The sequence below is a fragment of the Oncorhynchus mykiss genome, chromosome 10 (genome assembly GCF_057628025.1).
Source record: "Oncorhynchus mykiss isolate SJ-2025 chromosome 10, ASM5762802v1, whole genome shotgun sequence".
Taxonomy (NCBI): domain Eukaryota; kingdom Metazoa; phylum Chordata; class Actinopteri; order Salmoniformes; family Salmonidae; genus Oncorhynchus; species Oncorhynchus mykiss.
The window spans coordinates 53,235,022-53,260,717 of record NC_143031.1 but is presented as its reverse complement, the minus strand read 5'-3'; the positions used below and the strand labels follow the sequence as shown (position 1 = coordinate 53,260,717).

General features: G+C 42.3%; 2 protein-coding genes across 5 annotated transcripts in view; one reads left to right on the top strand and one right to left on the bottom strand.

Moving 5' to 3' along the window:
• Positions 1 to 22,196, top strand: LOC110534265 (uncharacterized). Of its 2 annotated transcripts, none has more exons than XM_021619021.3 (19): positions 1 to 321; positions 752 to 804; positions 903 to 992; positions 1,647 to 1,771; positions 2,015 to 2,158; positions 2,296 to 2,364; positions 2,571 to 2,771; positions 3,017 to 3,113; positions 4,918 to 5,135; positions 5,524 to 5,677; positions 6,153 to 6,349; positions 6,514 to 6,631; positions 6,822 to 7,027; positions 7,188 to 7,305; positions 20,334 to 20,503; positions 20,743 to 20,840; positions 20,955 to 21,071; positions 21,224 to 21,270; positions 21,510 to 22,196. In XM_021619021.3, exons 1-18 carry the CDS (start codon positions 5 to 7, stop codon positions 21,234 to 21,236), a joined length of 2,505 nt encoding a protein of 834 aa, XP_021474696.2. In that variant the 5' UTR covers positions 1 to 4; the 3' UTR covers positions 21,237 to 21,270; positions 21,510 to 22,196. The 2 variants fall into 2 exon arrangements, with proteins under 2 accessions (XP_021474696.2, XP_021474695.2); XM_021619020.3 differs by having other exon boundaries at positions 3 to 321; positions 20,929 to 21,071.
• LOC110534264 (uncharacterized) overlaps positions 21,323 to 25,696 on the bottom strand; it is a 42,414-nt gene continuing 38,040 nt past the window's right edge. For all 3 annotated transcript variants that reach the window (XR_016483820.1, XM_036933362.2, XM_036933363.2), the window contains one exon: positions 21,323 to 25,341. Coding sequence is in view for 2 of the 3 variants with exons in the window: in XM_036933362.2 (XP_036789257.2) it covers positions 25,190 to 25,341 (152 nt within the window). In the remaining variant the exon portion in view is untranslated. The remainder of the gene's footprint in view (positions 25,342 to 25,696) is intronic.

Here is a 25,696-nt window from a genome sequence, read left to right as displayed (position 1 = left end):
GAAAATGAACTCTTTATTTCCCTTTTGCATTACAATCTTTGAAGGAAAATGCTGCAACAACATTGCTATAATTACTATTAGTGGGGCAGTCTTGACTGTAATATCGCTTAAAAACGGTAGATACATGGCCTATGCAATTAGGCTAATTGTTGGTTCACCTGCCAGGTGTGTGGTCCTCACCCAGTCAAAATGGCAGCTGATAAGACAATGGCAGCTGATACAACAAACAAAAAAAATATTTTGGAATTATAAGTTAACTTTACAAATGCACAAGAACCTTGTTTATGGAATCACAATTATGAACGATGAAAGAGTTACCTGGTGAGTTGCTTTGTTTGTTTTAATTATATTGGGCCTATGAATGTAAAAAAAAAAATGTCCAAAGGGTTGGAATGTAGTTGCTATATTGCATGGGTTTATTCATTACGGAAACCGTTTGTTTATTAAGAACCAAACTAAAGAAAACAGACATAACTAGTTTATGTTGGACAAATAGGTCCTTCCCAATTTTGTTTGCTTCAGTTTCAGAAATGTTTTGCAACAATCGGTGGAACGAATACACTCCAGAGCAAATAAAACAGGGATGGACTTACTGAATTTGTACAATAGAAACTCTTGTTTGCTTTTCTTTTTTAAGTAAATGGTTTGTTGCAAAATATTTTGCAACAGAATCACCTTAATGATTTCACCTGGTGTCATGCCCAAGGAATTCATTTGTGTGCTGTGATTGACTTATTAGATTTTTTTTTAGTGTACTCTTGCTTTGCATACTTCCCATCTATGCTACTGACACCATACCCATTGGTAAGTTGGTATCAAACCTGCATCCCTCTAGTCTCACTTCATAACCAGTGACTACCTACAGTGTACAAAGTATATGACATCCCCTTTATTTTGTGAAGGTATGTTCAAAACTGAGTGTCAGGATCGCCACTTCTGGCTGTCAGTCAAGTCGAGCCTCCTTGGTCAGAAGTTTAGGTTTGATGTTGAAGGTGAGTGAGATACCTAGAAAAGTAACTACACTTTGAAATAGTGGTGATATGTGAATGCTTCCATACATCCAGCCGTTAGACAGGAGGTAGTGTAAATCATAAAGCAGAATTCAGCCAACCTTGGCGATACTTCCTAAATTTCTGACTTTTAAGACAACACGTCTTCTAAACTTCCATGTCTAGTTGCAGGGGGTTTGTTTGAATTTAGAAATGCTCCATGAAGTAATCCAACAATGTGTACACCATCTTGTTTATTTCAAATCTTCTCATTGATCGTGAGTAGTGAATTTCATCCACCTGTCTCAATCAGTAAACAAAGATTTTAAATAGACAATGGCAGCGTACAATATTGTTGGATTACTTCACAGAGCAAAACATTAAACAGACATTTTTCTAAATTTAAGCTTACTAGACATGAACATTTAGAAGACTTGTTTTATTCCAAGTTAGGACTTGAGGAAGCACCGCAAGTAAAGTTTGGTGGTAAATTCCCCATGCTATGCTTTACGGTACATACTGTGTAACGGCTGTATGGAACAATTCACATATCACTGCTGTTTTAAAATGTAGCTACCAAGTATGAGGCTTGTATCACATGAACAGGTCATAGAAATGACCACTGTACCCCCCCCCCCCCACCAACCAACCAACCAGACGGTAGTGGTGCCCACACCCTCTCAGGCCAGGGGGCTGCAGAATGTGGCTACACCATGGTGCTGGACTCCTGGGGGGACCTGGTCCTCCGTGCTTCCTACCTGGCTTGTCATGTACACAATGAGGTGATTACTACTATCAGTATCTGGAAGCCACAGTTTGGGGATTCATAATGAATAGGGGGGAATCATGGAGGAGCCTCTACAGAACTAAGACCATCAACTTTTAATTGTGAGTGAGTGTTCACCTGTTTTTCTTCTAAGGGTTCCTAATGATTCAAGTGTGAACAAAATTATCATGTGTGCCTGAGTCAGTTTCTTCATTTAGCATTTTCGTTAGTATACCTCCTGCTATATTATGTTCTTCAGAAAGACACTGCTTTCCGAATGCTGGTGTGGTTTGTGAACAGAGATGTTGACGGTGAGGATATGTCCTACCCTCTCCAGCTGACCTGCCCTTTACACCAGCCATGGAATCCCCGGGAGATAGTCTGTGAAGAGAACTATATGGAGGTCATGGAACCTTTTAACTGAGCTATATGTGACTGACTGTACCTTTTTGATGTATTATCGTTTGACATGATTTACTCATTCATTAGGATAGAATGTATTTGCATACTGTTGTTCAATTCTTTATTTTTCAATATTAGGTGTCTGCCATAAAACGGGTCCCTCCTGCCAACCACAAGGGTCTGGAATGGATGACACCACCACCTGTGGTGCATATTTCCTTTTGCACAGAGAGGCCAACAAGAGGGCCATTCATGATTTCAAGTGCTTTCCACTGATCAAATACACATCTTGTAGATGTATATTTTATCTGTTGGTCAAAATAAAATTCAATTCAATAGTGTTTTGTTGTTCCCATATCTACCTCTTTTAATGCCTTTGAATTCTTGATTAATACCTTGTAATCTCTCTCCAGTGGTCGGAGGAGGGTCTGAGGGAGTGGCGTGTGGTGTTCCGGGTGCCAGGTGACCAGCAGGGGAGTGATGGGAGACCCTCTATGAAAGAGAAGACCCTGCCTGTAGAGATGGCCCATCTCCTGGGCTACCACATCAACACCACAGAGACGCGTGTTCTGCTGCGCTGTGCCTATGGCTCCCGCCTCGCCTACATCCTACAGGTCAGACTGCAGAGCCAGGGCTGTAGATCTGTTTCCATTGGTATATCAATACTGCTTAGGTCAGTTTGCTTTGCTCTATTTCCTATACCCTTTTCACGCTGTCGGGATAACCTAAACCATACGTTTCTGGATTGGATATTTTCTTTTCACAATGTCCTCTCCAATGCAGTTCCAACAACTGTCCAGTACAGCTTGACTCAGTTCTGCTTGGCTAAGTAATGTGGAACCTTTTCTAACTATTTCAGGAGAAAGGTATCGAGGTGGAGGTGGTCAGTGCCACCATTCTTTACAAACACCACTGGACACTTCTAAGAGTGGACGCCTCGGTTGCTTGCACCACAAGTACATATCTTTTGATCATTGGAAAATAGACGGTTTATAACTGAATTTCATTCATGTAATTGAACCTGGTCCCAGATCTGATTGTGTGGTCTTGCCAGCATAGTTGAAGTCGGAAGTTTACATACTTAGGTTGCCGTCATTAAAACACATTTTTCAATCCCTCCACAAATTTCTTGTTAACAAACTGTAGTTTTGGCAAATCGTTTAGGATATCTATCTACTTTGTGCATGACACAAGTGTCTGTAAACAATTGTTGGAAATACTACATTATTTCACAATTCCAGTGGGTCAAAAGTATACATACAGTTGACTGTGCCTTTTAACCGCTTGGAAAATTCCAGAAAATTATGTAATGGCTTTAGAAGCTTCTGATAGGCTAATTGACATCATTTGAGTCAGTTGGAGGTGTACCTGTGGATGTATTTCAAGGCCTACCTTCAAACTCAGTGCATCTTTGCTTGACATCATGGGAAAATCAAAAGAAATCAGCCAAGACTTCAGAAAAATAATTGTAGACCTCCACAAGTCTGGTTCATCCTTGGGAGCAATTTCCAAATGCCTGAAAGTACGACGTTCATCTGTACAAACAATAGTTTGCAAGAATAAACACCATGCAGCCGTCATACCGCAAGGGAAGGAGATGCATTCTGTCTCCTAGAAATGAATGTACTTTGGTGCGAAAAGTGCAAATCAATCCCAGAACAACCGCAAAGGACCTTTTGAAATGCTAGAGAAAATGGATACAAAAGTATATCTACAGTAAAACGAGTTCTATATCAACATAACCTGAAAGGCCGCTCAGCAAGGAAGAAGCCACTGCTCCAAAACCGCCATAAAAAAGCCAGACTACGGTTTGCACCTGCACATGGGGACAAAGATTGTACTTTTGGAGAAATGTCCTCTGGTCTGATGAAACAAAAAGAGAACTGTTTGGTCATAATGATCATTGTTATGTTTGGAGGAAAAGGGGAGATGCTTGCAAGCTGAAGAACACCATCCCAACTGTGATGCACGGGGATGGCAGCATCATGTTGTGGGGGTGCTTTGCTACAGGAGGGACTGGTGCACTTCACAAAATATATGGCATCATGAGGGTGGAAATTATGTGGATATATTGAAGCAACATCTCAAGACATCAGTCAGGAAGTTAAAGCTTGGTTGCAAACGGGTCTTTCAAATGGACAATGACCCCAAGCATACTTACAAAGTTGTGGGAAAATGGCTTAAGGACAACAAAATCAAGGTATTTGATTGGCCATCACAGAGCCCTGACCTTATTCCTATAGAAAATCCGTGGGCAGAACTGAAAAAGTGTGCGAGCATGGAGGCCTACAAACCTGACTGTTACACCACTCTGTCAGGAGGAAATGGGCCAAAATTCACCCAACTTATTGTGCGAAACTTGTGGAAGGCTACCTGAGAAATTTCACCCAAGTCTAACCATTTAAAGGCAATGCTACCAAATACTAATTGTGTGTAATCTTCTGACCCACTGGGAATGTGATGAAGGATATTAAAGCTGGAATAAATATCTCTATTCTGAAATTTCACATTCTTAAAATAAAATGGTGATCCTAGCTGACCTAAGACAGGGAATTTTTACTAGGATTGTCAGGAATTGTGAAACTGAGTTTACATTTATTTGGCTAAGGTGTATGTACACTTCCAAATTCTACTGTATATGGTCATTGTAACTCCAAACACCTGCCCATATCCATAACAGTTGGCAAAACCGCATAAACTGTTCTGGGATCAGGTATAATTTGCCTCTACAGCAGTTTTAGTACCTTACCCCCTCTCCAGACAAGGCCTCCATGGATGGGAAGCACATTCTGTGGAGGTTCCCCAAGTTGCTGTCCACCCTGGTGCAGCCCCCCTTCAGAGACAAGGGCCTGACGGTGGGAGTGGAGGGACGCTACCTGAGTGACTGTGTGGCCCGTCAGCGAGGATATGACATACAGGAACAGGATGGAGCTGTGGAGATCAGGATTCCATTTGGTGCAGAAGGTGGCTACATCAAGGTATTACAGACAAAGGAGATGGAGCTTTCATTTCACAGTTTTTGGTTCTTATCACAGTTTGAATCATGAGCTGTACTTAGTTAATTTCCTTACAAATACAGGTGGTGTGTCAGTGAAGTATTGATTATTTTATTACTATAAATTGTATCAACTATTTAAGTGAAGAAATGGGTGGCTTGATTTGAAGTGTGAGCAGGTGACATGCACAACTGACAAATGTTTCTGTGGAGTCCAATTTTGAGGGGAATAAAGCACTCAGAAGCAGCATATGTACAATGCCCCAGCCTCTCCTTTCTTTGATTTGTCTCCTTGATGCTGCAGCTTCATTCTGCTTTTCATAATGCCATTGATTGCTTTATGTTGCCTTAACCTTCACTCTCTCCCTCAGAGCCAGGTGGTGGATGGCCAGTACTCCCAGTCCTATTTCATTGACCTGTTCTACATGCACCAGTGGGAGGATTCTCAGTTGGCTCACACTGAATACCGCTCCTTTAGACCCCTTTCTATCATCCATCTGCCTCAGACACCAATTCTTATCAACGGCAAGTAGTCTTCATACCAGATAAATTAAAAAAAGTTGCATATCTCCCCTTTCTGTCGCTTTGGCCAACATTTCACATAAGAGCCGCCAGCAGGGCAGTTTTTCCCATACTCGGTCCTGGGGCACCCCCCTAGGTGCACATTTTGGATTTTGCCCTAGCACTACACAGCTGACTCAAGTAACCAACTAATCATCAAGCTTTGATGACTTGCATCAGCTGTGTAGTGCTAGGGCAAAACCAAAACTTGCACTGGGACGGGGGGGGTGGCCCAAGACCAAGTTTGGGGAAACTCTGCATCAGGGTGTGCTCATCCCTATTTGTGATGTCTTGCCCAATCCTATGGTCGTCGTCTGACAACATGACCATAGGAGTTGGCAAGAGGGCACAAACGGATCTGGAACCAGGTTAACTTCCACCAACATGTTAATGAGAGAACATTCCATTCTGTAAGTTATGACTGTTTTTCCTCCTGCAGAAACCAATCCCTCTGAGGGACAGTTCTCTGTGTCACTGGGCTTGTTCCCCCATGACGTGTCTCTGTCCAACATCACCGTGGGGGACCAGTCCATGGCAGACCAGCTAGGGGTTTACCTCTCACAGGTCCCCTTCCCCAATGGCACCCATGCCTACCTACTGAAGACCCCCTTCTCACACCATCTGGTCTCCCAGAAGGTGAGGGCATGTTAGTACCAGTCGGTGACATAGTAAAAACACTGAAGCAGTTCATGTATAAGATTAAGGAACAGTGAAACTGCTCTGTGTGTGTGTTCAATACTTAAGCTCTAACCTTAGTCTACATATTTTTCGCTGATATTCTCCTGTCTCTGGTCCTGTAGTATCTTGGGCAGGGGTACAGGAGGTACAGTCTGGCAGTGACCTTCACTCTTTCCATCTCCCCCCACGCTGACCTGTACCATCACCCTGCCACCGTGGAGGCTGTCCTACAGGATGTTGGTATGTATGACTCGCATGCATTCCCATACAAGCACAGCCCCTCTGAGCGTATAAGTTTAAATTGAACTCAAAAGGTAGGCTTCTGTAAGGCACCTGAAACCATTCCCTGACTTGAGAATTATGCCTATCTATCCATCAAACCTTCCAACCCATCCATCCCTCCTTCTGTTCTCCCTCCCCTGTCCTCCAGTCCTGCCCAGAGTGGAGGGGGGGTGCTCTGATAAAGGGGTGCGTCTGCAGCTGCACTACGGAAACATGGACACCCAGTGGGAGGTGTACGTGGGGGGTCGCAGGCTGGACTGGGAGCTGGTGGAGATGGGCGACTACGCCCTGGAGACCAGACAGGACTACTTCAGTATGGTGATCCCTCTTTACGGCCTTGGCATGGCCTACGAGGTGTGGGGACTAAACCAGTTTAGCTGTTGGGTTCTATTTGTTTTGGGTGGCAATGTACATTTTTGTAGTGGGTATAACAGTCGAATCAAAGTGGCTCTATACCCATATTTAGCCTTCATCTCTTGATCCCATCCTGTTCCTCTTTTTTGCTCTCCGTCAGGGTCTGAGTTTGCAGGGGCTGGTGGTAACTGTGAGAATGACACTGGAGGACAGAGAGACGGCCATACAGGAGCACACCTTCACCCAGCGCTGTATCTTCCTTGTGAAGGAACTACTGGGTAAAACAACCAACGCATTTACAGTACCATCCTACATGCATACATATTATGCAGTGCATTTGGAAAGTATTCAGACTCTTTGACTTTTTCCACATCTTGTTACGTTAAGGCCTTATTCTAAAATGGATTAAATAAATGTTTTTCCTCATCAATCTACACACAAAATGACAAAGCAAAAACCGGTTTAGACATTTTTGCAAATATGTAAATAAGGTAGTTTTTATACAATTATTTGGACTTGTATTTATGAGACTCGAAATTGAGCTGAGCTGCATCCTGTTTCCATTGTTCATTCTTAAGATGTTGCTACAACTTGATTGGACATGATTTGGGAAGGTACACACTTGTTTATACAAGGTCCCACAGTTAACGGTGCATGTCAGAGCAAAAACCAAGCCATGAGGGGAAAGGAATTGTCTTTAGAGCTCAGATCTAAAGCTCAGACACAGATCTGGCAAGGTCCCCAAGAACACAGTGGCCTCCTTCTTCTTAAATTGAAGGACCAGCAAGAGTCTTCCTGCAGCACTCCACCAATCAGGGCTTTATGGTAGAGTGGCCAGACGGAAGCCACTCCTCGGTTAAAGGTACATGACAGCCCGTTTGGAGTTTGCCAAAAGGCACCTAAAGAACTGAGATCATGAAACAAGATTCTCTGGTCGGATGAAACCAAGACTGAACTATTTTGGTCTGAATGCCAAGTGTCACATCTGGAGGAAACCTGGCACCTTTCCTGCGGTGAAGTGTGGTGGTAGCATGCTGTGGGGATGTTTTTCTGTGGCAGGAACTGGGAGACTAATCGGGATCGAGGGAAAGATGAATGGAGCAAAGTACAGAGAGATCCTTGATGAAAACCTGCTTCAGAGCACTCAGGCCCTGAGACTGGGATGAAGGTTCACCTTCCAACAGGACAATGACCCTAAGCACATAGCCAAGACAACTCAGGAGGGGCTTAGGGAGAAGTCTCTGAATGTCCTTACATGGCCTGGACTTGAACCCGATCTAACATCTCTGGAGAGACCTGAAAATAGCTGTGCAGCAACGCTCCCCTTCCAACCTGACAGAGCTTGAGCGGATCTGCAGAGAAGGGAGAAACTCCCCAAATACAGGTGTCAAGCTTATAGAGTCATACCCAAAACGACTCGAGACTGTAATCGCTGCTAAAGGTGCTTCAAAAAAGTACTGAGTAAAGGGTCGGAATAATTATGTAAATGTTAGATATGCGTTTGTTTAATACATTTGCAATAATATCTGAAACACTTTTTGCTTTGTCATTATGGGATATTGTGTGTAGATTGATGACGGAAAAATGATTTAATACATTTTAGAATAAGGCTGTAATGCAATGTGGAAAAAGTTCATTTGTCTGAATACTTTCCGAGTGCCTTGTATACAATACGCTAATGATTATAAACCGAGCAAGGAACTCCTCTTATAATGCCGTGACGACGATTTTCTTCATTTTAGGCTCAAAAGAAGCAGGTCCTCCTGCCAAATGGTATTATCCAGTTCATAATTCCGCTGTGGTTTTTTGTTTGGAATAGCACAGTTACTATAGCATCATCCTACCAATAGTACCAGCCGGTATTCTTTTAATAATATGGAATTCCCCTCAACCACGCCCACGCATTGGGGAAAACCAACATTATTTCCTATTGACCCCCATTGTAGAAGAGGCAACTTCATTGTTTTTGTTTTCTTATACAGAAAAAAGCTGCGGTGTTGTTGACCTGGCTACAATACATGTAGCCAGGTCAAAAATCCTGACCTGGGGTTGGCAATGCTCCCATATAGGGAAATAGAGCCTACAAGAAGAGCCCTGGGGCTTCAGGCTATTTGATGTGGAAGACTGGTAAATGTGGGCATGGGGTGTCCAAGTACAAATAATTTAAATAATTGGCAACATCAAATGGTTTTGTGATGAATAAGCCATCTGATTTGACTGGAGTTTAATTTCTTTCTACCTATTTAATTTAAAGTACTCCTATGATTTCCAGAATTCTCTATAGAATTGATTTTGGCTTCATAATACAATTTATTTTTGTTGCGATTAGTCACACAATTTCTCAATTTTCAGTCAGTCAAATGCTCTGCCAGACTTATTAGCCACTCCTTTTCCCTCATCTATTTCAACAATAATTTTTCAATTCCTCATAAATCCATGGAGTCTTAACAGTTAGTTTCTTAACAGGTGCATGTTTATCGATATTTGGAAGAAGCAATTTCATATTTAGTAAGTGCAGCATCTTTTGCTTTCCTGGATAACAGCAACTATATTGTGATCACTGCATCAAATGGATATGGATACAGCTTTAGAACAAAGCTCTGCAGTATTAGTACAAATGTGATCAATGCATGTGGATGATCTTGTTCCTGTAGTGTTTGTAAACACCCTGGTATGTTGATTTAATAACCTGAACCAGATTACAGGCACTGATTACGCATGGGGTGAAAACATTTGTAATTGTCCCACAGAGAAATAAAACCCTAAACCCAATGTTAGGTTTTCAGAAGACTGAGGTGGGGTTTCCTCTAACTTTTTACCTAGGCTTTGCTCCTTTGATATTTCATGGATGCCAAAGGAAGCCTAGCTTCCCCAAATATTTGACCAATAGAAACATTTAAATTATAGAATTTATTTTTCTTCTCTGTTTTCATAATTTTCCTTCAATTCACAAGTGACTGAATCTCAATGGAGCGAGGGGAAAGGCGCCTGTCTGTCTCAGTATGTATAGCCCATGTATCTGTTGTCTGGACCCAACTACTATGACATGTAGCTAATCAGCGCTGAGCTCAACTGTAGGTTGCCCTCCCAGCTTGCTTGCTAAATCATCCCTTTCCTAAACCATGGATTTGGATTTGTGGTTTTCAGTTAATTATCTGTACAGGCCAATGATTAAGGCAGCGATTCCGATCTAACCATACATTCTTATATTGTGCCACTGGCCTGAGATTTAAGTTCAATTTGAAGCCTAGTAAGCTCCCTTTTAACTAGCTAGCTAACTTAGCTGATTCTTTGTTGCCCATGCGATGAAGGTAGGCTAGCAAGCATTTTAGCTAGGTAGCCTATGACAACAAAAAACAAAAGCGTACTGTATGACAAACCCAAAGACTGTTTTGCCAACATGAAAGAGAGGAGGATGGCAACAACTAGGTTGAATCAACTTGAATTTTTTACTTGCGCCACACACACAGGACATCGATACCATGAACAACATGATATTTAGGAACATTGTTTGGACTAAATAGGTTTTGGCATCTTTTAAGATGTGTTTACATTGTATTAAACTAAGCACATATAGACTAGGTGATTTGATGATTAAATTGAAATGGTGCTGGAATAGGGATGCAGTGCTCTTGGTAACTCTGGTTCTAAATCAGTTTAGTAAACTGACAAACATGGAATCAAATCACATTTTATTGGTAACGTACACATATTTTGCAGATGTTATTGTGGGTGTAGCGAAATGCTTGTGTTCCTAGTTCCAACAATGCAGTAGTATCTAACATGTAAAAGAAGGGAATTAAGAAGTGCACTGCTCAAAAAAATAAAGGGAACACTTAAACAACACAATGTAACTCCAAGTCAATCACACGTCTGTGAAATCAAACTGTCCACACAGGAAGCAACACTGACAATAAATTCCACATGCTGTTGTGCAAATGGAATAGACAACAGGTGGAAATTATAGGCAATTAGCAAGACACCCCCAATAAAGGAGTGGTTCTGCAGGTGGTGACTACAGACCAGTTCCTATGCTTCCTGGCTGATGTTTTGGTCACTTGAATGCTGGCGGTGCTTTCACTCTAGTGGTAGCATGAGACGGAGTCTACAACCCACACAAGTGGCTCAGGTAGTGCAGCTCATCCAGGATGGCACATCAATGCGGCTGTGGCAAGAAGGTTTGCTGTGTCTGTCAGTGTAGTGTCCAGAGCATGGAGGCGCTACCAGGAGACAGGCCAGTACATCAGGAGACGTGGAGGAGGCCGTAGGAGGGCAACAACCCAGCAGCAGGACCGCTACCTCCGCCTTTGTGCAAGGAGGAGCACTGCCAGAGCCCTGCAAAATTACCTCCAGCGGGACACAAATGTGCATGTGTCTGCTCAAACGGTCAGAAACAGACTCCATGAGGGTGGTATGAGGGCCCGACGTCCACAGGTGGGGTTTGTGCTTACAGCCCAACATCCTGCAGGACGTTTGGCATTTGCCCGAGAACACCAAGATTGGCAAATTCGCCACTGGCGCCCTGTGCTCTTCACAGATGAAAGCAGGTTCACACTGAGCACGTGACAGTCTGGAGACGCCGTGGAGAACGTTCTGCTGCCTGCAACATCCTCCAGCATGACCGGTTTGGCGGTGGGTCAGTCATGGTGTGGGGTGGCATTTCTTTGGGACTGCACTGCCCTCCATGTGCTCGCCAGAGGTAGCCTGACTGCCATTAGGTACCGAGATGAGATCCTCAGACCCCTTGTGAGACCATATGCTGGTGCGGTTGGCCCTGGGTTCCTCCTAATGCAAGACAATGCTAGACTTCATGTGACTGGAGTGTGTCAGCAGTTCCTGCAAGAGGAAGGCATTGATGCTATGGACTGGCCCACCCGTACCCCAGACCTGAATCCAATTGAGCACATCTGGGACATTATGTCTCGCTCCATCCACCAACACCACAGACTTTCCAGCAGTTGGTCGATGCTTTAGTCCAGGTCTGGGAGGAGATCCCTCAGGAGACCATCCGCCACCTCATCAGGAGCATGCCCAGGCGTTGTAGGGAGGTCATACAGGCACGTGGAGGCCACACACACTACTGAGCCTCATTTTGACTTGTTTTAAGGACATTACATCAAAGTTGGATCAGCCTCTAGTGTGGTTTTCCACTTTAACTTTGAGTGTGACTCCAAATCCAGACCTTCATGGGTTGATAAATTTGATTTCCATTAAATTTTTGTGTGATTTTAGTTGAATGTGCTGACAACAATGTGAAAAGTATTTAATAAGAATATTTCATTCATTCAGATCTAGGATGTATTATTTTAGTGTTCCCTTTATTTTTTTGGAGCAGTGCATATAAATATTAGGATGAGTAATGTCTGTGACATTGACTAAAATACAGTAGAAGAGAATACAGTATATACATATGAAATTAGTAAAACAGTATGTAAACATTAAATTGACCAGTGATTCTATGTATATAGGGCAGCAGCCTCTTAAGGTACAGGGTTGAGTAGCTGGCTAGGGATGGCTATTTAACAGTCGGATGGCATTGATATAGAAGCTGTTTTTCAGTCTCTCGGTCCCAGCTTTGATGCACCTATATTGACCTTGCCTTCTGGATAGTAGCGGGGTGACCAGGCCGTGGCTTGGGTGGTCATTTTGGCCTTTCTGTGACATTCGGTGCTGTACGTGTGCTGGAGGGCAGTCAGTGTCCCCCCCAGTGATGTGAGGGGAAGACCGCACCACCCTCTGGAGAGACCTGCAGTTGCGGGCGGTACAGTTGCCGTACCAGGTGGTGATGGAAGTTGTGAAGGAAGTGAGTTTGTTCATTCAGGACCTCCCGCCCTGACATACCATCAACCAATCATGTCAATACAGAGATATACGGATCCCTCCGCATTTGTTAAGAATTTGAGGCGCATGGCGATGCGGTACAGAGCTCAATTTGGCCTCTGCAAACCTGTGGAGGCTTCGCAAGTACGTCACACCATCCATATGGCGCCTCCAAACACATTTTCGGATCAAGCATAAATTGGCTTTGAGTTGTGCATGTCAATGCAATAGAATCCTACTCCAATGCGCTCTGCCTACAAGAACCACTTGGACAGTTTCGCATAGTTCATTTGTTTCGATATGTTACATTAAAAGTTGCTAATATTACGTTTATTCGAGCACAATTCCCACAACCGAGCGAACCGTTGATGTTAACCTGTTAGATCTCTAGGGGCGCTATTTCATTTTTGGATAAAAAACGTTCCCGTTTTAAGCGCGATATTTTGTCACGAAAAGATGCTCGACTACAGTTTTGGAAAGAAAACACTCTGAAGTTTCAGAATCTGCAAAGATTTTGTCTGTAAGTGCCCCAGAACTCATTCTACAGGCGAAACCAAGATGATGCATCAACCAGGAATTAGCAGAATTTCTGAAGCTCTGTTTTCCATTGTCTCCTTATATGGCTGTGATTGTGCAAGGAATGAGCCTACACTTTCTGTCGTTCGCCCAAGGTCTTAGCAGCATTGTGACGTATTTGTAGGCATATCATTGGAAGATTGACCATAAGAGACTACATTTTCCAAGTGTCCGCCTGGTGTCCTGCGTCGAATTCGGTGCGCAATTGCCAGCTGCTTCTACTTTACCATTTGATTCAGGGGAGAAAGCATGTGTCCAAGAACGATGTATCAATGAAGAGATATGTGAAAAACACCTTGATGATTGATTCTAAACAACGTTTGCCATGTTTTCAGTCGATATTATGGAGTTAATTTGGAAAAAAGTTTGTGTTTTCAGAAGTTCTTCAAAGGTAAATGATTTTATTTGAAGGCTTTTATGTTTTTGTTAATGTTGCGTGCTGGATGCTAACGCTAAATGCTAACGCTAAATGCTACTTTTACACAAATGATTGTTTTCCTATGGTTGAAGCATATTTTGAAAATCTGAGATGAGTGTTGTTTATAAAAGGCTAAGCTTGAGAGATGGCATATTTATTTCATTTCATTTGCGATTTTCATGAATAGTTAACGTTGTGTTATGTTAATGAGCTTGCTGATAGATTTACACAATCCTGGATACAGGGGTTTTTTCATAACTAAACGTGACGCAGAAAACGGAGCGATTTGTCCTAAACAAATAATCTTTCAGGAAAAACTGAACATTTGCTATCTGAGAGTCTCCTCATTGAAAACATCTGAAGTTCTTCAAAGGTAAATTATTTTATTTGAATGCTTTTCTGTTTTTTTGTGTAAATGTTGCCAGCTGAATGCTAATGCTAAATGCTACGTTAGCCATCAATACTTTTACACAAATGATTGTTTTCCTATGGTTGAGAAGCATATTTTGAAAATCTGAGATGACAGTGTTGTTAACAAAAGGCTAAGCTTGAGAGCTAGCATATTTATTTCATTTCATTTGCGATTTTCATGAATAGTTAACGTTGCGTTATGGTAATGAGCTTGAGTCTGTATTCACGATCCCGGATCCGGGATGGGGAGATCAGAAAGGTTAACTAAAGGGGAAAATTCTAGAAAGTTGAGTGAAGTTCAGTCTCGTGCGCGCTGAAATCTCATCTGCACGGCAATCCGAGGGCAGCTATATTTATTTTTATTTAACCTTTACTTAACTCGGCAAGTCGGTTAAGAACAAATTCTCATTTACAATGACGGCCTACCAAAAAGCGGGGACTGGGATTGAAAATAAATAAATAATATATAGGACAAAATACACATCACTACTAGAGCCACTACATAAAGCGAGACCCAATACAACCATGACATGTCAGCAACACATGACGACATGGTAGCAACACATGGCATCAGCACAAAACATGGTACAAACATCATTGGGAACAGACAACAGCACAAAGGGCAATAAGTTAGACAACAATAGTGAAGCAGCCACAATTATCAGTAAGTGTCCATGATTGAGGTTTTGAATGAAGATGGCGATAACTCAAACTGGGGAGTTTTTTTTTTTGCAGCTCTGTCCAGTCGATGGCTGCAGTGAGCTGGAAAGAGGAGTGATCCATGGATTGCTTTGGGGACCTTTTAGCAGAATGGGTGTTGTATGTGGAGGTTGAGGGCTGTAGTAGGTATCTCAGTATCTTTTGCAACGGTGACCCAAATAATGCATGCACTGGAAGGTATTTCATAACATTGGATGAAATGGTACTCACCCACACAACTATTTGTGGATTCAACTTTTCAGGGAAGCCAGAAACCAATATACACAGGCAGTTAGAAAAGCCAAGGCTAGCTTTTTCAAGCAGAAATTTGCTTCCTGCAACACAAACTCAAAGTTTGTTTACAGTTCTGGGACACTAAAGTCCATGGAGAATAAGAACACCTCCTCCCAGCTGCCCACTGCACTGAGGATAGGAAACACGGTCACCACCGATTTTTAAATCCACTAATTGAGAATTTCAATAAGCATTTTTCTACGGCTGGCCATGCTTTCCACCTGGCTACCCTTACCCCGGTCAACAGCACCCCCCCCCGCCCCCACAGCAACTTGCCCAAGCCTTCCCCATTTCTCCTTGTCCCAAATCCAGTCAGCTGATGTTCTGAAATAGATGCAAAATCTTGACCCCCTACAAATCAGCCTACTACACAATCTGGACCCTTTCTTTCTACAATGATCTGCTGAAATCGTTGCAACCCCTATTACTAGCCTGTTCAACCTCTCTGAGATTGAGGGGGGGGGGGGGGACACTCTTGACCCAAACTGCTACAGACCTGTATCTATCCTACCCTGCCTTTCTAAGGTCTTCGAAAGCCAAGTCAACAGACTGATTACCGACCATTTTGAATCCCACCATAACTTCTCCGCTATGAACTCTGGTTTCAGAGCTGGTCATGGGTGCACCTCAGCCACGCTCAAGGTCCTAAACGATATCTTAACCGCCATCGATAAGAAACAATACTGTGCAGGCGTATTCATTGACCTGGCCAAGGCTTTCGACTCTGTCAATCACCACATCCTCATCGACAGACTCGATAGCCTTGGTTTCTCAAATGATTGCCTTGCCTGGTTCACCAACTACTACTTTGATAGAGTTCAGTGTGTCAAATCGGAGGGTCTGTTGTCCGGGCCTCTGGCAGTCTCTATGGGGGTACCACAGGGTTCAATTCTTGGACCGACTCTTCTCTGTATACATCAATGATGTCGCTCTTGCTGCTGGTGAATCTCTGATCCACCTCTACGCAGACGACACCATTCTGTATACTTCTGGCCCTTCTTTGGACACTGTTAACAACCCTCCAGACGAGCTTCAATGCCATACAACTGTCCTTCCGTGGCCTCCAAGTGCTCTTAAATACAAGTAATACTAAATGCATGCTCTTCAACCGATCGCTGCCTGCACCTGGCCAGCCATCCAACATCACTACTCTGGACGGTTCTGACTTAGAATATGTGGACAACTACAAATATCTAGGTGTCTGGTTAGACTGTAAACACACCTTCCAGACTCGCATTAAACATCTCCAATCCAAAGTTAAATCTAGAATTGGCCTATTTCGCAACAAAGCATCCTTCACTCATGCTGCCCAACATTCCCTTTTACAATTGACCATCCTACCGATCCTCGACTTCGATGTCATTTACAAAATAGCCTCCAATATACCCTCAATAAATTGGATGCAGTCTATCACAGTGCCATCAGTTTTGTCACCAGAGCCCCATATACTACCCACCACTGTGACGTGTACGCTCTCGTTGGCTGGCCCTCGCTTCATACTCGTTGCCAAACCCACTGGCTCCAGGTCATCTACAAGACCGTGCTTGGTAAAGTCTCCCGTTATCTCAGCTCGCTGGTCACCATAGCATCACCCACCTGTAGCACGCGCTCCAGCAGGTATATCTTTGGCCGCCTCTCCTTCCAGTGCTGCCAATGACTGGAAAGAACTACAAAAATCTCAAACTGGAAACACATCTCCCTCACTAGCTTTAACCTGTCTACGATACTGGTTCCCAATTGGGAATCAACCCTCCCACGTTCAGCTGAAACGGTGGCGCATGGAACGCAAAAATATTCTTACAAATATTTAACCTCCACACATTAACAAGTCCAATAGCTCAAATGAAAGATAAACACCTTGTTCATCTAGCCAGCAAGTCAGATTTCTAAAATGTTTTACGGCGAAAACATAGCACATATATATGTAAAACCACCACCAGACACAGCTCATTTGAATAGCCAAAACATGCAATCAACAAATGCAGGATTAAAAAATAAATCGCTCACTAACCTTTTGAAAATCTTCATCAGATGACAGTAATATGACATGTTACACAGTACATTTTTTTTTTTTCAATAATATGCCATTTAAATCCATAAATGTCCATTTACAGTGAGTTCACGTTCAGAAATTACTCAAAAATGCCCGCAGGAAATCTATGTAGCGCGGCAAGATAACGTAAATAGACATCATAAACTTTGACTAAATATACATGTTCTACATATAGTTAGAAAGATACACTTCTTTATGCAACCGCTTTGTTAGATTTATTTTTAACGTTACAGAAATCGCACACTATTCTATATGCTGAGACGGCGCTCAGTTCCAAGCTACATTTCTACGTAATGTTGGAGTCAACAGAAACACAGATTTAAGCATAAATATTCCCTTACCTTCGATGGTCTTCGTTCAGAATGTTCTGGAAGGCTTCATACTTACCCAATACATCGTTTGGTTTCAAGTCTTGCGTCTTTGTATTAGCTAGTGCTAATAACATCAGCTGAAATGCACCCAAAACGTCCTCTGGTCCGGAAAAGTTGCGCATCAAAACTTCAAAATTACATATTATATGTCGACTAAACGGGTCAAACTAAGTGCAGAAGCAAGCTTTATGATGTTTTAGACACGCAAAACAAACTTCAATTCAATCGGCCATCGTCTGACCTTCTCTTGAGTGCTGGAACAAAGGAATGGCTGGGACCAATTCGCGCCCATACGCACAGCCTATTCTCTCGTGGCACGCACTAATTTCAATTCTCGCGGGATTTGAACGATTCAAAGCTCTACTGAAAGAGGACATCTAGCGGAAGAGATAGAAAGTGTCCCCAGAATCATAACTGGTTGGGAAGGGTGGGGGCCATGACGTCAAAGTTGCTCCAACTTTCATGGCCACAAAAACTAGTTTGGAAGAATGCCTGCCCTGTGAGTTCTGCTATACTTACAGACATAATTCCAACGGTTTTAGAATCTTTAGAGTTTTCTATCCAATAATAATTTTTATTTGCATATATTAGCAATTTTTGACAGATTTTTTTTTCAGTTTACTAGGGGTACCCAATCTCTCCAAAGTATGTCTGCCATATCCTTAACAGGTTTTAAGCACCAGCTGTCAGAGTAGCTCACAGATTACTGCACCTGTACATAGCCCATCTATAATTTACCCCAAACAACTACCTCTCCCCATACTGTTTATTTAGCTACTTTGCACATTCTTCCACTGCAAATCTACCATTCCAGTGTTTTACTTGGTATATTGTATTTGCTTTGCCACCATGGCCTTTTTTTGCCTTTTACCTCACCTCATTTGCTCACCTTGTGTGTATATAGACGTTCTACTGTATTATTGACTCCGTGTAACTCTGTGTCAAATTGCTTTGTTTTATTTTGGCCAGGTCGCAATTGTAAATGAGAACTTGTTCTCAACTTGCCTACCTGGTTAAATAAAGGTGAAAAAATGCATGTTTCTAAACTATTTCTTTATCCAGACAAAGGCTACTGCTATGGGATCCCCCTATGGCTCCTAACAATGCTAATTTGTATGTGGGTTACATGGAGAAACAGCCAATTCTCAATCCTCTCAAATATTTTTGGGGCCTAACATTATTTGGAAATGTTACATTTTATATTTTTGTTTTGTGGAGGGGTGATGAAAAACAGCTCCAGGCGTTCCATGCTTTTAATAACTCTTGTTCTGAGCACCTGAGATTTACTATCCAGTTTGACACACGCCAAATCAGTTTCCTTAAGTTTGATTTTGTGTGAGGATAATGTTCTATCGACTGATCTTGACAGGAAACCTACCGATAACTTTTTTTGAGGGCTTATCACCTGCTGCCCTTGAAAAATAGTTTGCCCTACAGCCAATTCTGTGGAATCTAAGGAATTAGCAAAAAACAATAGCTGAGATGCAAAGAAAGTTCAAGGAGAGGAGTTACAAAAATGGTCAGATCAGTAGTGCTATTGAGAAAATCGAAACCTCAAGGACATTGTAGCAAAAATAAGCTTTTTTTTTGCATTCTTACAACAAACTATTCAAAGTGCTCTGAACAAATTAAGGGAATTGTTCACAAACATTGGGACGATCCAATGACGGTACTGATAATGTACGACAATCCCTTGGTTGTATTCTCACGGGGCAGAAATCTCAGATCATTTGGTAAACTTTGATTTACCACCCCAAAATACCCCTGCACACCATCTATTTGCGCCTCTACCGGATGGAAACTACAAGTGCGATGGCACTTCCAAACAGGGAAACAGATCTCAATTAAAGGTGTTATCACATGCTCCACTAAGGCAGTTATTTATCGTGTAACTTGTCCTTGTGGTAAATGATGTGGGTAGAACAAAGCACAAATTAATGGTGCAAAAACTCACCGTACCCAGTTGCGGCCCACTTTGTTTTTGGAAGCTATTTCGTCTCTTTGCTATATCGGCATCAAACATGTCACCCTTCCTAAGAGAGGGGGTGACCTTGACAATTTATTGTTAAAATGAGAGGCCGCCTGGATCGTTAATTTATAGACCCTTGCTACCTTCGGTCTCAACGTAGACTTTGATCTGAAGCCATTCTTGTGATTGTGTTTTTGCTATCCATTGTATCTATGATCATATGTTATCATTCATGCTTTTTTTATATGTTCTGTAAATCAACCAATGAAATCAACTCACACCCAGCCATGATTAGACACGTGTGTCCTTTTCAAAGTATTTAAATTAGTGACCCACAGTGTTTGTCATTATACCCTGATGAAGATAAACAAATATTGCATCTGAGCTCCTAGGGTGTGAGGCTCTCCTTTTTATTTTTCAAGTGTAGAGATGTTAGTCTGCTTAAATAAAAGAGCACTTAACTATTTCGTCTTAAATATTATTCGATTTCTCTTTGACTTCAGTCAATATATTATCACTAGTGATAATACTGTATATTGAACGAAGTCAAAGAAATCTGTGGCTCCTTAAATGCATGTTATCAGTGCTCACAGTAGTTTAGAAAGTGGTCCTCAAAATAAATACAATTATATTACTATGATGGTCCTTTTTACTTTTCTGAAGTCTGGATGTTCTTCCCTTTTCTCTCCATGCAGTGTGCCTCCCAGACAGCAGGATGGTGGTGGTGGTGGATACATCCAGGGTTTCTTCAGACGTCAACCCCAGGCTAACATCCCTTCTGGATGCCTCCTGTGTTCCCATAGAGACTGATGGAGCTAGGGCTCTGTACAGCTTCTCTCTAGACTCCTGTGGCACCTCCACAACTGTGAGTGGACCTCATCTCTACTTTACAGCATCAGCAACTTTGATTTCATCTGTTCAGAAATACCATATTAGTTTTGTAGGTCTTTTGTTGTGAGAGATCTGACTAAATGAAAAATGCACTTTTTGATTGGTATCATGGGATGGGGTTCGATGAAGGGAAGAGTTGAAGAATCTCTACTCTTGTACCATTGTTTTGGATTTTATTCTTTACAACACCTGATGACTCTCCTTTCTACCCAGCTGGTGGAGGATCACCTGGTGTACACCAATGAAGTCCGGTATCGGCCCAAAGTCCCCATAGATCTGAAGACCTTCAGCTCCCCATATCCCCACTTCAGGTGAGACTTTTTTTCTCCACCTTTTGCAACCATATTCCAATATTTCCACTCAGTCTGTTTTTGATTGGCTCCATTAAATCATTTATAGTATCCCAATTGGTTGCATCCACCCAGCGAATGGGACCCGTGCCCTGACAATCTACCAGCCGTGGGCCCTCCCTGCCTGGCCCCACAGCCGAGCCTCTCGCTCCCACCATCACCCATGGGCCCAGCAACACCCCTTCATCAGAGGTGAGCTTCATCCATCTGAATAGAACAAGGAGTAATGTCAACTCTATTCTTGACCTTTTTTTGGCAACATGTGCCAATACTGTCCCTTTGATGCCTCTTCTGACATGGCTACGATTGCATTTTCCAACCACTTGTCCTCTGAGTCCCTATAGGAAGAGAACGTAATGGGCTACCAGCTGGAGGTTGACATCAGTAGCAGGTATGTGTCTCTCAGTTCAGTCTTTGCAGATTTCACTATTTAAGCATTGCTATTTTACTGTTGAGCAGCTTTTTTATTTTTATGTCCTCGGAACATATTTCATGTTGACTTTCAATAATTATTACTACTACTGTACACATCTTTGATGCCTCTTTCCAATGCCTTCAAGGTAACTACCTATGATAACACATTTTAGTGACTTTCTCTTGTTTGTGTGTTGCATGGTATTGTATTTGCAGGCCCCCTGTCCTCTGAGGTGTACCTGTACCAATGATAAACTTGGTCACCATGATGCCAGGGGGTCCTGGCATTATCGATGTATACTGGGTTGGCCCTGATTTGGCCAGTCACAACCCAGCCTTATACAACATCATGACACGTAATATCTGTATAATAAAATAATTTGGCATATACAAATGTTTTTGATATATTTTTGTCTAGGAAAGATTTCCATCAATACAGTACATCAAACAGTCGATGGGGAGCATTTGGCAGCAGGTGTAGTAGGTAAGAGTAGTATAGCATTATTAGTTTTACCAATACAGCTACAAAAGTGCATGCATACATGCATACAGTGGGGCAAAAAAGTATTTAGTCAGCCACCAATTGTGCAATTCATCCCACTTAAAAAGATGAGGCCTGTAATTTTAATCATAGGTACACTTAAACATCACATTGTAGGATTTTTAATTAATTTTTTTTGCAATTTATGGTAGAAAATAAGTACAGTGCCTTGCGAAAGTATTCAGCCCCCTTGAACTTTGCGACCTTTTGCCACATTTCAGGCTTCAAACATAAAGATATAAAACTGTATTTTTTTTTGTGAAGAATCAACAACAAGTGGGACACAATCATGAAGTGGAACAACATTTATTGGATATTAACTTTTTTAACAAATCAAAAACTGAAAAATTGGGCGTGCAAAATTATTCAGCCCCTTTACTTTCAGTGCAGCAAACTCTCTCCAGAAGTTCAGTGAGGATATCTGAATGATCCAATGTTGACCTAAATGACTAATGAGGATAAATACAATCCACCTGTGTGTAATCAAGTCTCCGTATAAATGCACCTGCACTGTGATAGTCTCAGAGGTCCGTTAAAAGCGCAGAGAGCATCATGAAGAACAAGGAACACACCAGGCAGGTCCGAGATACTGTTGTGAAGAAGTTTAAAGCCGGATTTGGATACAAAAAGATTTCCCAAGCTTTAAACATCCCAAGGAGCACTGCAAGCGATATTGAAATGGAAGGAGTATCAGACCACTGCAAATCTACCAAGACCTGGCCGTCCCTCTAAACTTTCAGCTCATACAAGGAGAAGACTGATCAGAGATGCAGCCAAGAGGCCCATGATCACTCTGGATGAACTGCAGAGATCTACAGCTGAGGTGGGAGACTCTGTCCATAGGACAACAATCAGTCGTATATTGCACACATCTGGCCTTTATGGAAGAGTGGCAAGAAGAAAGCCATTTCTTAAAGATATCCATAAAAGTGTCGTTTAAAGTTTGCCACAAGCCACCTGGGAGACACACCAAACATGTGGAAGAAGGTGCTCTGGTCAGATGAAACCAAAATTGAACTTTTTGGCAACAATGAAAAACGTTATGTTTGGCATAAAAGCAACACAGCTGAACACACCATCCCCACTGTCAAACATGGTGGTGTCAGCATCATGGTTTGGGCCTGCTTTTCTTCAGCAGGGACAGGGAAGATGGTTAAAATTGATGGGAAGATGGATGGAGCCAAATACAGGACCATTCTGGAAGAACCTGATGGAGTCTGCAAAAGACCTGAGACTGGGACGGAGATTTGTCTTCCAACACGACAATGATCCAAAACATAAAGCAAAATCTACAATGGAATGGTTCAAAAATAAACATATCCAGGTGTTAGAATGGCCAAGTCAGTCCAGACCTGAATCCAATCGAGAATCTGTGGAAAGAACTGAAAACTGCTGTTCACAAATGCTCTCCATCCAACCTCACTGAGCTCGAGCTGTTTTGCAAGGAGGAATGGGAAAAAATATCAGTCTCTCGATGTGCAAAACTGATAGACATACCCCAAGCGACTTACAGCTGTAATTGCAGCAAAAGGTGGCGCTACAAAGTATTAACTTAAGGGGGCTGAATAATTTTGCACGCCCAATTTTTCAGTTTTTGATTTGTTAAAGTTTGAAATATCCAATAAATGTCGTTCCACTTCATGATTGTGTCCCACTTGTTGATTCTTCACAAAAAAATACAGTTTTATATCTTTATGTTTGAAGCCTGAAATGTGGCAAAAGGTCGCAAAGTTCAAGGGGGCCGAATACTTTCGCAAGGCACTGTATTTGGTCACCTACAAACAAGCAAGGTTTATGGGTCTCACAGACCTGTAACTTCTTCTGTCCTCTATAAATGTCCTCCTCTATCCTGCAGTCTTTACTTGTATTAATGGCACCTGTTTTAACTTGTTATCAGTATAAAAGACACCTGTCCACAACCTGAAACAGTCACACCCCAAACTCCACTATGGCCAAGACCAAAGAGCTGTCAAAGGACACCAGAAACAAAATTGTACACCTGCACCAGGCTGGGAAGACTGAATCTGCAATAGGTAAGCAGCTTGGTTTGAAGAAATCAACTGTGGGAGCAATTATTAGGAAATGGAAAACATACAAGACCACTGATAATCTCCCTTGATCTGGGGCTCCACGCAAGATCTCACCCCGTGGGGTCAAAATGATCACAAGAACGGTGAGCAAAAATCCCAGAATCACACGGGAGGACCTAGTGAATGACCTGCAGAGAGCTGGGACCAAAGTAACAAAGCCTACATTCACTAACACACTACACCGCCAGGGACTCAAATCCTGCAGTGCCAGACGTGTCCCCCTGCTTAAGCCAGTACATGTCCAGGCCCGTCTGAAGTTTGCTAGAGAGCATTTGGATGATCCAGAAGAAGACTGGGAGAATTTCATCTGACCATATGACACCAAAATATAACTTTTTGGTTTTCTCAACTCGTCATGTTGAGGGCAAAGAATGCTGAGTTGCATCCAAAGAACACCATACCTACTGTGAAGCATGGGGGTGGAAACATCATCCTTTTCCTGCAAAGGGACCAGGACGACTGATCCGTGTAAAGGAAAGAATGAATGGGGCCATGTATCGTGAGATTTTGAGTGAACCTCCTTCCATCAGCAAGGGCATTGAAAATGAAACGTGGCTGGGTCTTTCAGCATGACAAGGATCCCAAACACACCGCCCGGGCAACGAAGGAGTGGCTTCGTAAGAAGCATTTCAAGGTCCTGGAGTGGCCTAGCCACTCAACACCATAGAAAATCTTTGGAGGGAGTTGAAAGTCCGTGTTGCCCAGCAACAGCCCCAAAACATCACAGCTCTAGAGGAGATCTGCATGGAGGAATGGGCCAAAATACCAGCAACGGTGAGTGAACCTTGAAGACTTACAGAAAAAGTTTGACCTCTGTCATTGCCAACAAAGTATTGAGAAACTTTTGTTGTTGATCAAAATTCTTATTTTCCACCATAATTTGCAAATAAATTCATAAAAAATCCTACAATGTGATTTTCTGGATTTTTTTACTTCTCATTTTGTCTGTCATAGTTGAAGTGTACCTATGATGAAAATTACAGGCCTCATCTTTTTAAGTGGGAGAACTTGCACAATTGGTGGCTGACTAAATACTTTTTTGCCCCACTGTAAATGATGCACTTGAGTTGAAGCTCTGGGTAAAAGAAAACAAAGAGGGTTAGAGATCCTTGGTTTGACATAGGCTTTGTCCCAAATAGCACTGTAATACCTTTTTTTTTTTATAGTGTGCTACTTTTGACCAGGACCCATTGGCCATTTCTCCAAACTAGTGCACTATGGGGAATAGTGTGTGATTTGGGACACACATACAAATATGCAGGTAGTCAGTTCTTTGTGACTTTAGCTGCAGCTTGAGTGATGCGGTACTGCTCCCGAAGGTTCCGTCTCCTCCGATGCTCGTTGGTTATCTCCACCACGCTTTTGCTAGGGAACCAACCCTTCTCTCCGTCAGACAGACGCATCCCCTTATTCCAACCTGACGGAAGCAGGTCATTAGTCATAAAGGGGAATAGAGACACATTTACTGTGGTGACAAAATATAATTCAGAGGGAGATTACATTTTGATTCATGGAAAAGGTTTTCACATTTTACAGTGCATTCGGAAAGTATTCAGGCCCTTTGACTTTTTCACAATGTTACGTTAACCTTCTTAAATAAAAATGTTTAAATTGTTTTAAAGGGGCTGAGCTGGACCCAAGGAAAGAAACAATAAGCATCCAAAACACCCCTAAACTAGACTAGCCTATTTCAACAGCTAACTAACCAAAAATACAGTGGGTGGTCCGCCCAGTTCTAACTAGTGTATTTAACAAAGTTTACCTATGGGTAG

Bases quoted from the DNA above. Each gene is read 5' to 3' on its own strand.
- LOC110534265 (XM_021619020.3), top strand. From the start codon at position 5: ATGAACTCTTTATTTCCCTTTTGCATTACAATCTTTGAAGGAAAATGC. The intron at 5,136-5,523 runs GTATTACAGACA...TCTCTCCCTCAG, and splicing joins CAGAAGGTGGCTACATCAAG to AGCCAGGTGGTGGATGGCCA. The intron at 5,678-6,152 runs GCAAGTAGTCTT...TTCCTCCTGCAG, and splicing joins GACACCAATTCTTATCAACG to AAACCAATCCCTCTGAGGGA.